The 13,353-nt window shown below is 32.7% G+C and overlaps 1 protein-coding gene across 2 annotated transcripts in view; it reads left to right on the top strand.

Moving 5' to 3' along the window:
* LOC103314564 (uncharacterized protein) overlaps positions 1-6,925 on the top strand; it is a 29,999-nt gene extending 23,074 nt beyond the window's left edge. For both annotated transcript variants that reach the window (XM_064354851.1, XM_064354852.1), the window contains 3 exons: positions 961-1,332; positions 4,692-4,977; positions 5,029-6,925. In XM_064354851.1, coding sequence (XP_064210921.1) covers positions 961-1,332; positions 4,692-4,977; positions 5,029-6,643 — 2,273 coding nt within the window. In that variant the 3' untranslated portion in view covers positions 6,644-6,925. The remainder of the gene's footprint in view (positions 1-960; positions 1,333-4,691; positions 4,978-5,028) is intronic.
* The last annotated feature ends 6,428 nt before the right edge of the window (positions 6,926-13,353 follow it).

Here is a 13,353-nt window from a genome sequence, read left to right as displayed (position 1 = left end):
TAAGTGACTGTACAATACGTCAAAATTTGGCGTAAAATCTGACATTTGGTAATGAGATAAGGAAAAAAACACTTTTTTTTCAAGTAATGTTTGATTACGTCGATTTATTTTGGAGGAAAATTTCCAAAAATAATACAGTAATGTTTGGATAATCCGAACCACCTATAATCCGAATTGTGCAAAATGGTATCCATAATCCGAACGTCTGAATCTGAATTCTATAATCTGAACCATTACTTATTTATTTTAACTTTTGATCATTTTGTAGAAATAAGAAGTTAAATCAGTAGCTGTTTAAAACACATTTTTTTTTAATTCTTTATTTTTTATTTTTAAATACATTCAGATTTTTATGGTCACTGAGTATATTTTTCGCGATGAGCATATGTATGTGCTTGGTTAATAGGTTATTTCAGGTATTTGTAAACCGAACGCGTGTTCGAATTATTGATATCATTTGTTATGAATCCTATAATCTGAACGTTTTCGTAATTTAAACGGGGTCTGCAAACTTTCTGTTCGGATTATCTAAACATTACTGTACTGTTTTCTCAGGTTAAAAAATGTGCAATATGTGCGTAATTGGAAAAAATCTGTCATTTTCGAGTTTATTTTACAATTTTTCCCAATTTAGTAAAACTGTTTTTCGTTCGAAAAAAAAAAAAACAACGGAGGCATTTTTTTAAGTCTACGTACTTCGAATTCGAGCTATATAATTGAATTGTTAAACACAAATTTTATCCGCTAGTATAATAATTAACTATTAAATACAATAACGACATATAAACACTAATACACAGTGTTTTTCTCCTCGGATTTTTCTAAGCACATTTCTTTTACAAAACAATTTATGTCAAACTTAACAACCTGCATCCATCATAGTGCCTCAAGCCGTCCATAAATATTGATTACATGCATTGCTTGGCATTTTCTCAAATTGATTGTCGCTTCTATCCGCAGGAAGTGGTCCGGACAGCCCAGAGATGCGTTTTTCAATCCAACCAGGTCCTGGCGAATCAGGATTTTCTCAATGGTTGGCAGCTATGAAGATGGTGGCTCAATTGTCCGGTGGCATACCTCCAGAATTTCGAAAAAGATTATGGCTCACATTGGCTGATAGACACTTGGCAGCTCGTGGCATCGATTGGCCTAATGTCGAAAGAAATTGCTTCAGTGAGTGGTCGCATCCAACCGATTCGGAGTTGGGAGTTCAAATTGTAAAGGATTTGCACCGAACTGGTTGTAGCCTTTTTTGCGGAAAAGATGGAAAGGAAAACCAGGCCTTGTTGAAGAGAGTGCTTCTGGCTTATGCCAGATGGAACAAAGCTGTCGGTAAGTTGAAATCAGTGGCGAATCTAGTCTATGAAAATTACGAGAGCTCCCTATTCGCCATTTCTCGATTCAGTTTCTGATTTTTTTTCAGTCGAGTTTTTTTTGATAATAAAAAATTTAAAAGTAGCTCACTGTTATAATTAAACATTTTTAAAACCTACAAATTTTGCTTTTAAAACCTACCGACTGCGCCAATTAATTTTGTAAAAACACTCACATTTTTGTAAAATTTAAGTATATCACAACTACGTTAAATTAATTTTAGAAATAGAAAAAATAAGTCTGGATTGGGCTTATACCATGCGATCATTTGAATTTATAATTAGAGTCGGCGGTTTTGTGTCTTTGTGATTAAAAAACTGGTGCAAACTGCGGGAAAAAATGTATTCTAACTGAATATTACCGTTCAAAACATTATTATTTGACTCATCAGCTTGATTAATTATCACGATCAGCGTTTTCATCCAAGTAAAAAAATTGATAAAGCCTACTCTAATTACAAATTCAAATAATTGCACGGTATAAATAATGAAAATAAATCTGATGATGTTGATACATAATTAAATTTTAGAAATAAAAGAGCATTCGAGTATAAATAGTAAATTAAGTCTAAAATGAAGTTTTTTCGCAAACGTCACAAAAGTGACAACTTTTTTTAGTCTTGGAGTAAAAGTTCTACTTTATGCCTAAGAATCATTTTTACTTTTGCCAATTTTCACCAATGTATATAATATTTAAACAAATAAAAAGAGGTCGTTAACTATTAAAGGAAAAAAGATAAAAAATGTTTGGCGAAGTATTCATTATGTGTTTTAGACCCTATAAAGGTTTCGAAAATCGATGATTTTAGTTGACATACCAAAACAGAAAGTGCGTCATGTTTTTAAAAAATTTCACTTATTCCTCACCAATTTATTTGAATAATTACATTTGCAGGTAAAATAATTGAAGGTTACTAAATATTCAGTTTAACCCCTAAAGCATACCTTTTACTTCTAACATAATCTACTATTTTTGCCTTTTTCGATTTTGTATTATGTCACAAATGTAATCAAATCTCAGAATTCAAACAAGTCTTAAGGGTCATTTTTTTTCGCATTTGATGTAAAAATATAGTTGTTTTCAAATCTTTTGGCAACAAGTGACTGGAAAAATCACCAAATCAGATGAAACCGAATAACTGATGATATTTTAACACGTTTTGCTTGTTTTTTAATTACATTTATTTTGTTAGACTGTTGTCACAATATGTCAAAAAAAATCAAAATTTCCGTTATTTTGGTTTTTCGCTTAACTTTGCTCAAACGCAAAAAAATAATCACAATAATGACACTTTTTGAAACATGCTTTTCAACTACAATGTGTTCAAGAATGGTTGTTTATCAAGCCGGCAATGAAAGTCAAATTCAATGTGCCGCTTCATCCAGTGCCTACTGTAGTTGTAGTAAGTAGTGTCATGTCAGTCACATCAATGAATTGCTTTTTTATTCATTTTCTGCATATTTCGACAAAGTTGTTTCAAGTGGAGGGTTTGTCTGGATTTGTATTCAATATTTCCACGATTTTTGTTGTTGTGTATCCATTCGTTCTTAGATTCGAAGCCTTTTACATTATTTTGACGGATCTGTCACTCTGATGCCGTTCACAATTTGAATTAAGCGGCACACTACGTTCAAATTTCATAAGTGACTTGAACAACCATTCTTGAATACATTGTATAATCTTGCTAAATATGTAAATTTAAAAAAAAACACATAATTAAGTAGAAAATTACAAATGTCTTGATTTTTTAGAGCCTTTTAGTACGTGTTTTAGTTAGAATTTAGAAGTTTATTAAAATGGGTCAAAATAAATTAGTCGAAAACTATTTTTTTTTTTAAAAATTTCGGTAAACTGTTTTGAAAATTATCGTTATTGAACCAAAATTCCAATTTTTCTAAACTTTTGCTAAACTGTGTTTTGTAACGCGACTATTTCACAAATTTCGTTAAGTCGAAAAATAAAAAAATTACTGTTTTAACCGAAAATGGTGTTCTCTTTGACTTTTTCGCAAAAGTATAGTCATTTTGGTATGTTTTAGAACCAAAAATCTAAATGAAAATTTTAAGAATATAGGAAATAAATACCTCAATACTGACTTTTTCGAGTATTTTCTGAAACAAAAACCGACTTTAAGTGGCTACAAAATAACCGAAGTAGGTCTATATGGAAGTTATTCGATCTAAAAGAATTTGTTTCTCTGGGCTAACTTCCTTTTTGAACTAGAAACTAATTTAAATCGTTCAAATTTAGTCAAGACACGCTGCCCAAAAATCACAAAAAATGCAAATTTGTCTTATATTACACATTTTATTCGATTTATTACGCCGTTTTTGACCAAAATATTATTGAAATTTTTATATTATAATTTTTATATTATATTTTTTTATATTTTAAGCAGATTTAATTATTGTACTAAATTGCAACTTATTCTAAAATTTTGCTAAAACAAACCAAAAATTAAGCAAACAAGTCGAATATTGCATTATTTTTGCTTCTTATAAGAACCTTTCAAATTTAATTAACAGACTTTGCTCTAAAATGTTTGGTCTTTCTAATTACATTGTTTTTGGTGTCTTTTTTTTGGTCATAATGTTACGTTTTAACTATTTTGCACAATTTCGTTAAAAACGAGCTTAGGAGTGAAAATTTACCAAACTCGCCTAAAAATGTTGTTAACTTAATCTTTTCGAGTACTTAGATACATTTCCGAAGCTAAGAATGTTCTAAAACTAAATCTGTTAAAATCACTAAAGTACTTGTATATCGAAATTGCATGTATTCTAGCCTAAGAATCACAAAAAAATGATAATTTAAGTTATTTTGTTTTTTCACGTATGTATATAATATGGCCGGGTTTTTGAGTACAAAATTTAATTTGATGACATCTTTACTACCTAGCTTTTGGCACCAATTTGCACTCTTCAAGGCCAATAATCTCATTATATCGAAAATTTCCATAAAGACTGTCACTTTTAAAGATATCATCGCGCTCGATATGGAATATACTATGCATCTGTTAAGTACATTAATTTAATTTACACGTGAATCTTACTAATCTTACAAAGAAATAACTCTAATTACGCCTCTTTACACCATTAATTTAAGTAATGACTTTAAAAAATATCAAAGAAATGCTTTTTACTTCGTCACACCAGACGAAGACGCTTCTTTTTTCTCAGAAATTCGTTAAATTGAGTTTTTTCTTAATTATCCTACTGCTCGTGGAATTTTGGCGAGAGTTTGAGCTCTAGTAGTAGGTTCGCCACTGGTTGAAACTTCTCAAATATAATCAAACGTTTCACTTTTCTCTCTTTTAGGTTATTGTCAAGGTTTTAACATGTTAGCAGCTTTAATACTTCAAGTGACTGATAAATGTGAGACTGACGCTCTAAAACTCATGATTTATCTCATAGAGGGGGTGCTCCCCGACTCATATTTCGCGGATAGTTTGCGTGGACTTTCCGTCGACATGGCAGTTTTCAGGGAGTTACTTCGGGCCCGATTACCACGTCTTTCAAAACACTTGGATGCTCTACAAAATGCGGCCAAAGAAGGGACGACCAGTTACGAACCTCCCTTGACCAATGTTTTCACCATGCAATGGTAATATAATTCAAACTCGAGTTTGATTCCAGTAACTAGAATAAATTCTAGGTTTCTAACCCTATTTTGCAACTGTCTGCCACAACCAACAGTTTTGCGCGTTTGGGATTTGATCCTTCTCGAAGGTAACGAGATACTTCTTCGCACGGCTTTAGCAATCTGGCAAACTTTGGCGGATCGAATAATGGGTGTTCGAAGCGCGGACGAGTTCTACTGCATTATGGGTGCTTTAACTCGAGAACTGCTCGAGTTTGAGCTAATTGATGCAAATTCTCTAATTAAAACAGTAGTTGCGATAGGTCCTCTTAACGAACTGAAGAGTCTCCGCGAACATTATTTGTACAACATTAACCCGTGGGGTAGTTCTGTTCCGACAACTATCTTTCCGGATAGTATAGACAAGCAGATGAAACTGTATGCCAAAGACAGACTGGTGTTGGATATAAGCGCCCTGAAGAAGCAATATGCCAAATTGAAGCAGAGACAAAGACAGGCCCACATTATTTTTAGTGCTGCTATCTCCAGACAACCTCCGCCAAGTGCTCCAGTAGCCATGAACCACTTACTACTCGGGAAGAGTGCTCTGGTCCCGGCTAAAAGGTTAGGACCGCCTAAGGGAAGTATACCTCCAGCTAGAACAACTCCCCCTAGCACCCTCTTGTGGAAGGATGCTCCAAAAACAACCAGCGATAGTTCTTCGTCATCTGACACAGAACTGTGCGATGATCCAAGCGAAGGTTCTTCGGACGAGCAAGATGAAGAAATCAAAAGTCAATTCGTTGAAGACAATCCCGAAAATCTTATGAATCAAGACAATAAAGCCGCTGCTGAAGAAGTCGAAGCCAATTCTTCCAATAGTCAAATTACTAGTGATATTTTTGATAGTTCCGCTTCAACTAGCATGAAAGACATATTCGACGTCGTAGCAGAATCGGACGATGACAGCGTCGACTTTGAAAAGTTTCTCGAAGATCGTGTCCGTTGCCTTAAAACTCCAACAAATGAGGAGCCGGAAGAGGACGACAGGATTAAATACGGGAGAAGAAACAGCGAACGCGCCTTACAAATAATTCAAGAGAATTCGTTAATTCTCCACAGAATAATGCAATGCCAGTCGAGATTATCACCACCACCGCCCTTTGTCGATCAGGACAATGCAACCGAAGCAACAATAGCATCGCCAGGAGACAAAGAAGCGACATCAATGGCTTTCTACGACACGTTAAGCAGTATTAACCTCGATTCTTCGCCAACTCGGGAACCAAAACAGGAAACCACTCCTGAATACGGCTCCAGATATAGCAGCATACTTGAGAAGAGTCGGAACCTGGACGAAAAGTACAACAACTTGATTTTAAATGCCAGTGTTATGAATTTGAGAACTGTGAGTGATTCAGGACTTGCTGACCCAATTATTCCAAGTGTTGTGAATAACGAAGAATCAAAAAATGAGAAAATCAAAAATTTCTCGTTCAATTTTGATGAGGCTTCGTCTTGCTATAACCCCACCAGTGTGAAACAATGTTTAAAGTCCCCGTGCTCTGATAATAGTGATAAATCGCCAAGTTCAAAGTCACCAAATAAAATATTCAACCCGTTCCCCATTCCTTTGAATTCGCGGCAAAACAAGGAAGTTCCTTTGAAACTGGGATTGTACAAAAAATGACAAAACAACTTTGTATTATTTTTATTATTGTTGTGCTTATAATAAGGAAAAGACTGCACTCAAATTTGTTGTTATTATGAACAAAGTTGTAAAAATTTAATCGCATTAACACTATACTTGTATGAACCATCTAGATTTGATGGCGTGACAAACATTTATTATTAATAAAACCTTGTTGATACTATTTTGCGCTGTGCCAGATCCGTTCTAAAGATTTTAGCAAATAATATATTTCCTTAAAAATTGTTATAGCGTTGACTCAATAAATACATTCTTGTTTAACTTTTAGTAACTATACTGAACCTGTACATACGAGGTGCTCAACGTTTTTTACCATGAACTGGCAATAATCCTTAATCCTCTCAATAATCCTCCACGAAAAAAATTTGCAAAGTTGACACAACTTGATATCTACATAACTTTGTACATGTTTTACATTTATTCGAAAAAAACTAACTACGAAAAATAAAATATATTAGACTACATTAAGGAAATCAAGCTTGATAACCATTGGAAAATTGCAAAATTTAAAGCTTGTCTGCAAGTGAAGTAAGTATTTAATCGTGCTTTAACTTTAACTTCTAATTCTACTTCTGCAGTACTAGTCAGTGACTATTTGACAATTGCAAAATCCAAAGCATTTCTTAGACTGCAGTAAGTATCTAATCTTGCTTCTTTCTCATCTTGAGTCATTTGGTTTGTTTAAATTTTTGGGGTTTATTCGTCTCCTCTAACTTTTAATTCTATTTGTCTTTCTTATTCACTTGTAAACATTAGAGTCTTAAGTAAATTAAATATGATTTTGCGTCAGCAATATTGACTTTAAATATAAATTATTCGGTCTACAGAGCCCAATTTATGAGTGCTGTAGTGGAAATGTACAAGACACAAAACCCTTCATCTTTTATACATCGTATTTATACGTAGGAACGATTCTGTTTAGTAATAAAAACCAAACATACATTATTATCCAAATTTTTAATTAATTATCGCAAAGTTTATTATGAGTACAACCCTCTCAAGTTAGCTGACCTCGCAATATACCTCCGAAGGTCCTACGTTCAAATAAATAATTTTTTGTTGGTGATACCGCTATTAAAATAGTTCTTTTAGATGGTAGTAACATGTTTAGATACAATTTCATGAAAAAGTCCCCAGAAATTAACTTATCAATGTTTAACTGTATAGTAATTTTTTTCGTTATTTCCAAAATATATCAAATATTTTTATTATTAGAGCTTATTCCAAATCTGGTGGCGAACTGACATTGTCAAAAATGTCATTAAACATATGTTTACTATTCGGAAGTAAAGTTACCGTTGGGGGCGCCACTGAGCTAGGTCGAAAACAGTAACCATAAATGGCGGGAAAATGTTTATTCGGATATTTTGAGCGTTGTACGAATTTTGAGGCTTCACAATTATTACATTGCCTATGCGGAATGACTATTGGATCTTTGGTGGAAAAAACGAATGTTGACAAATTAGAGATGAAGAGGAAAACACGAATAACGATGACTTTTTGGTTCACTTTCTTTATTGGAAAATTATTACAAAGACATTGAAAAGCCTACCTTTTGGCATAATTTACGTTTAAGTGTATTAGCAGTTGTTAATCTTAATTGTGGTTTTGTTGATTTATCGAAGTATTTCATGATTTTATCAGTGTAAAAATTCTAACCTAAAATTCACAAACTTCACTAATTTGTTGGTTTCTTGAGCCCAACTTTGTGTTCGCTGTGATCCATTACTATAGTCTTTAATTAGACAGACAACTGTTTGTAATGAAAATTTAAATCTTTTTCACTTTTTATCCACTTTCAAATTCCAACAATAAACACTTTATACCACGAAAAACCGCAGAACCAAAGTCAATTAGTCAAAGCTTTACCACCACGTACTTTTAAAGTGATTCTCTCTAATGTAAGCAATTAACACTATACACGCAAAATTGTTAGTTAAACAATTTATTAGATGTCAATTAAATGTGGAATTACGAAAATACGAAAATTTCATTACTGTTTTCGACATAGTTCCAAAGTCATCACCAGAGGGCGTCTAGTTAATTTTATTTCCGAATTCAGAAATAAAATTAACTAGACGCCCTCTGGTGATGACTTTTGAACTATGTCGAAAACAGTAAAAATTCCACATTTAACTGACATTTAATGAATTGTTCAACAATTTTGCGTGTATAGTGTTAATTACTTACAATAGAAAGAATCACTTTAAAAGTACGTGGTGGTAAAAACTAGCGTTGACTTTGGTTCTGTCGTTTTTCGTGGTATAAAGTGTTTTATTGTTGGAACTTCAAAGTGGATAAAAAGTGAAAAATATTTAAATTTTGATTACAAAGTGTTATCAAACAGTTGTCTAATTAAAGATTATAAGTAATGGATCACAGCGAACACAAAGTTGGGCTCAAGAGACCAATAAATTAGTGAAGTGTGTGAATTTTAGGTTAGAATTTTCCACTGAAAAAATCATGAAATGCTGCGGTAAATCTACAAAACAACAATAAAGATTAACAACTGCTGATACATTTAAACGTAAATTATGTCAAAAGGTAGGCTTTTCAATGTCTTTGTAGTAATTTTTCAATAAAGAAAGTGAACCAAACAGTCATTCGTTATTCGTGTTTTCCTCGTCATCTCTCATTTGTCAACATAAGTTTCTTGCATCAAAGATACAATAATCATTCCGCATAGGCAATGCAATAATTGTGAAGCCTCAAAATTCGTACAACGCTCAAAATATCCGAATAAACATTTTCCCGCCATTTATGGTTACTGTTTTCGACCTTGCTCAGTGGCGCCCCCAACGGTAATTTTACTTCCGAATTGAAAAAAAATTGTTGATAGGAGTCGTGGTAAAATGATTTTCAAAACCACTGTTTATCTTTAAAAAATTATAATAAAATACTTAAGATGAAAAATAATGAACAAATTATTAATAATAACAGTAATATTTCTATGTATCTTCGTCCTCAAAACTCATTAATGTTAAAATGACAACTAAGTAAATTTTAGAGAAAAAATGCACGCCAATGTTCTTCATTATCTTTACCAAGTGGGTATATTTCAAGAGACTTTTATGTCACTGTCAGTTCGCCACCAGATATGGAACAGCCTCTACAACGTAGGATTGACTAATCCGAATTCCGCGGTATCCGACAGTATTGCGATAAAAGTTCCAAACTCTTAAAGTTTCGTGTATTCTACATTTTGCAAAATTCTCGTTGACATGCTAATGTTAGGGATGTGGGATTGTATGTAAAAAAAATTACGCACAAATTTATATTTCTTTTACATTTATTATTTAGATATTACTCATATAATTAGGTTCCTGAATACTTTTCAAATCCCTTAAATAATGTTGTAACGTCGACTCAATAAATAATATATTTTATGTTACAGGTGCAGTTTTTTAAGTACATTATACCATTGTTGTCGGTGAGAAAAGTCAAAGTTCTCTCACAAGTGAGTAAATCTGGGGAAAATTGAGAAAAACAATGAAACTGTTTATTTCATAACTATAGCAACACAGGTCGCTACGAAAACTGATACATAGCACTATGCTAATGTTACAGGCGGATATTTACTCGAATTTCTTGGATTATTTATTACAATACACATTAAGATAAAACGTTGTATATCTCACGTGATCGATATGCCACTATAAATAAAGTTCGTGAGAAGTGGAGAAGTGTCCCACACGTGCGCAAGCGCACTCGTGAGTCAAAATGCTCAGTCGCATATATAATGATGCATTTCTATCACTTATAATATAATATACAAGGTGTCTCAGCTAAGACTTTCGAGCTTAATATCTTAGTTATTTGTCAACGGATTGTTATGAAATTTAGAATGCACAAATTTTAGGAGGTGGTCTTTCAATTAGGGGCAAAAAATGACCTCAAGTTAAAAAAAGAATTTCAAAACACATTCCTTTTATTTAAAATTAAGCCAAATTACCGTTGGATCATTAAACCCCGAAAAATAAATGGCCACACAAAAAATTAACCAAATCGCTCAGCTGGTCCAAGAAAAAAAATAAATTTTGTTTTGATAAGAATCGTCAATAATTTGAAGACACAGGAAGCGTACCTGAACTAAATCGAGTGAGGACAAAACACGTCACTGGAAACAAAGCAATAGTTGGGGCTGTAATTTAAGCTTTTGAAGAGAATCAATCCAACTAGCAGTGTACGAAATATTTCCAAACTCCTGAATGTTCAAATGTCTAGAATTTTTCAGTTCAGTCTTTTAGTCCTTTTTGAAAGAATTAAAGCATCCAGTACCAAAAGTAAGTCAAAAATATTGTTTTTTAAGTTTGTATGGGTGAGAGGTAATTGTGAAATGTCCCTTGCGTGACAGATACGTTTTTGCGAGTCGGATTGACCAAAATTCAATGGCAATGCTCATTTGCCTCATAGAGATCTAAGCTTTTGCATCTGTACCGACGTTTAACAGTTTGTTTCTCATTTTTCTCGCAAAACAGACGTCTTCCACGAACGAGTTTTTTCTGACAGAATTTTTCACTGACGATAAATTTTTTAATATAAGTCTTAAAAGGCTTAACATTTTAAAAAGGCATGTAAAAATTACGTTTTTAAGACTTGAGTTGTTCTATTAATTGGATTTTAATCTTTATCTTCTAAAGTATCTGCATTTTAAATTTCATAAAATTGACGCCCGTGCTTTTAGAATTTGCTTCAGAAGACTAAAACAAATCAAAGTTAAGAGTGGAAAATTGTCTGATTGCCCTTCGTTATCGAGTTATTGATAAAAAACTAAAATTTAAAATTCAAACATTTAATTTTATTAAAAGCAAATTTACCAAATTTGTTGTCACAAAATACGCTACAATGCTATTTAGACACTTTTCCGCATATGCCCTAGCTTCTGTAGCGGCATTGCTCTAACTTATAACCGAGCTTAAGACTCGGTTTCTTCGTAAAATTTTGCTAGACTTCGGCGGACCTTTGAGTTATTTTTTTAAATTTACCTTTAATTGGTTTGAGTGTCCAAACAAGAGATATGTAATTTATTTGAGCGTAGGACTTTAGCCACGGAAAACAACAAACTTCAGAAGATTTTCCAAAACTTATTTAATGTAATAAATTAGGCAGTTCCTCTTTTGCCAGCAACGGCGCCCATCCCAGCTGCCGGCGACGGTGTCCGGAATAGCTGCTGGCAGAGAATTTTTAGAATTTTATATCTCAGAAATTAGTTATTCTTATTGCTAGTTTAACTAATATAATAGGCACCATTCTATTCTTATGATGCAAGTTAAATTATTTTAGCTTCTTTTTATCATGTTTTAAAGCTACCCTGCGTGTACGTACAACGTACACACTCTAAATCTTTGGGCATAAAATTGAATCGTGTATCAGACAAAAAATAATTTTAATTTTAAAGAAGAAGGTTTTAAGTAGCAAGTGTTGTGTCATAAATTATAATTCGTACAATACTGAACTAAAGTCGTTTCAATTTTTTATAACGATTTATTTGATTGATAAATTTTATGAACAATCTAAATCCAAAATATTTGAAAACATGATTTCTCAAAGAACTATTATCTAAAATGATACGCAGCTCCAGATACTAATTATCATTTTTGTATGATAACTTAAGCTTATGCACTGCCAATAAATTAATGTTAAAACTCATGGTTAGTAAAGACTTGGTTGCGCCGTAACGGAGATTACACTTTTAAATTTTATACGTATTTATATGCATGTCTGTGTGACTTGAAAAAGATTATAATTCCGGGACAATGAAAATTGTAATATACAACGCTATTTTAAAGATATGGTGCCACACTTTAGGGAGGTTATTGCGTGAGAAAACGTTTGTATACCAACCCTTAGTCGAAAATATGCCGTTTCTCCCCTGGAGCCAGTTTGGTCCAAATACGTATTGCTATTTTGTTCATAATAAAAAACTTCGATATTTATTAGATAAAATATAGCGCTTATAGAGTTTTTGAACAAAAAATAATTCAAGTACCCTTTTTATTGTTCGTAACTATTTTTTGCTTTCTTAACAACGTGTTTTGTTCCCCTAGTCCTCTAGGGCAGGGCCTTTTGTGATTGGTTATTTTCAAACGTTCTTATTTCAGAAGCGCAAAGAGTTAATACTTTTTTGTAAAGAATCTTAGCTTCAGCATTGCACAAACTATACACACCTTTCCAGTGAGAAGCGAGTTCTGATACAGGCTGTATAAGAACCTGCGCTACAATGTAATTTTTTCAAAATTTTGCATAAATTTCTTATAAAGTTACCATTATTGCAAAATTTTGTTCAAGTTTTGTTTTGTAACGAAGTAACATTTCAAAACAAAATGAATATAAACATGTAGTTAATCATAAAATGCACCCCACTACCTTCGGTTTTGCTTTAAAGAAGCTAAACTAAAACTTTAACAAACGGTTGCAAACTTCATTACTCTGGAATGGAAAATCATTTCGAGCTTTTTCAATAATTTTGTTGCAACAAGTTCTACAATAATAATTTTACACAAGCAGCACTTTCTTTTAGGTAAATTCCAAACAGCTGACATAGATATTTTAACGAGAATTTGAGCAACATTTTTTTGAAGTTTTCTTTTAAACAAAATTGGTACTACAGATTTTTGGGGTAGTCAAACCTTGGTTTGATAAGACACGAGTGGAATTCATTTTCATAGTACTGTTAATGTCTTGGTGTT

This window comes from Tribolium castaneum, chromosome 2 (genome assembly GCF_031307605.1).
Source record: "Tribolium castaneum strain GA2 chromosome 2, icTriCast1.1, whole genome shotgun sequence".
In the NCBI taxonomy this organism is placed as follows: domain Eukaryota; kingdom Metazoa; phylum Arthropoda; class Insecta; order Coleoptera; family Tenebrionidae; genus Tribolium; species Tribolium castaneum.
The sequence above is the reverse complement of the archived record's forward strand: the minus strand, read 5'-3'. Positions and strand labels throughout refer to the sequence as shown.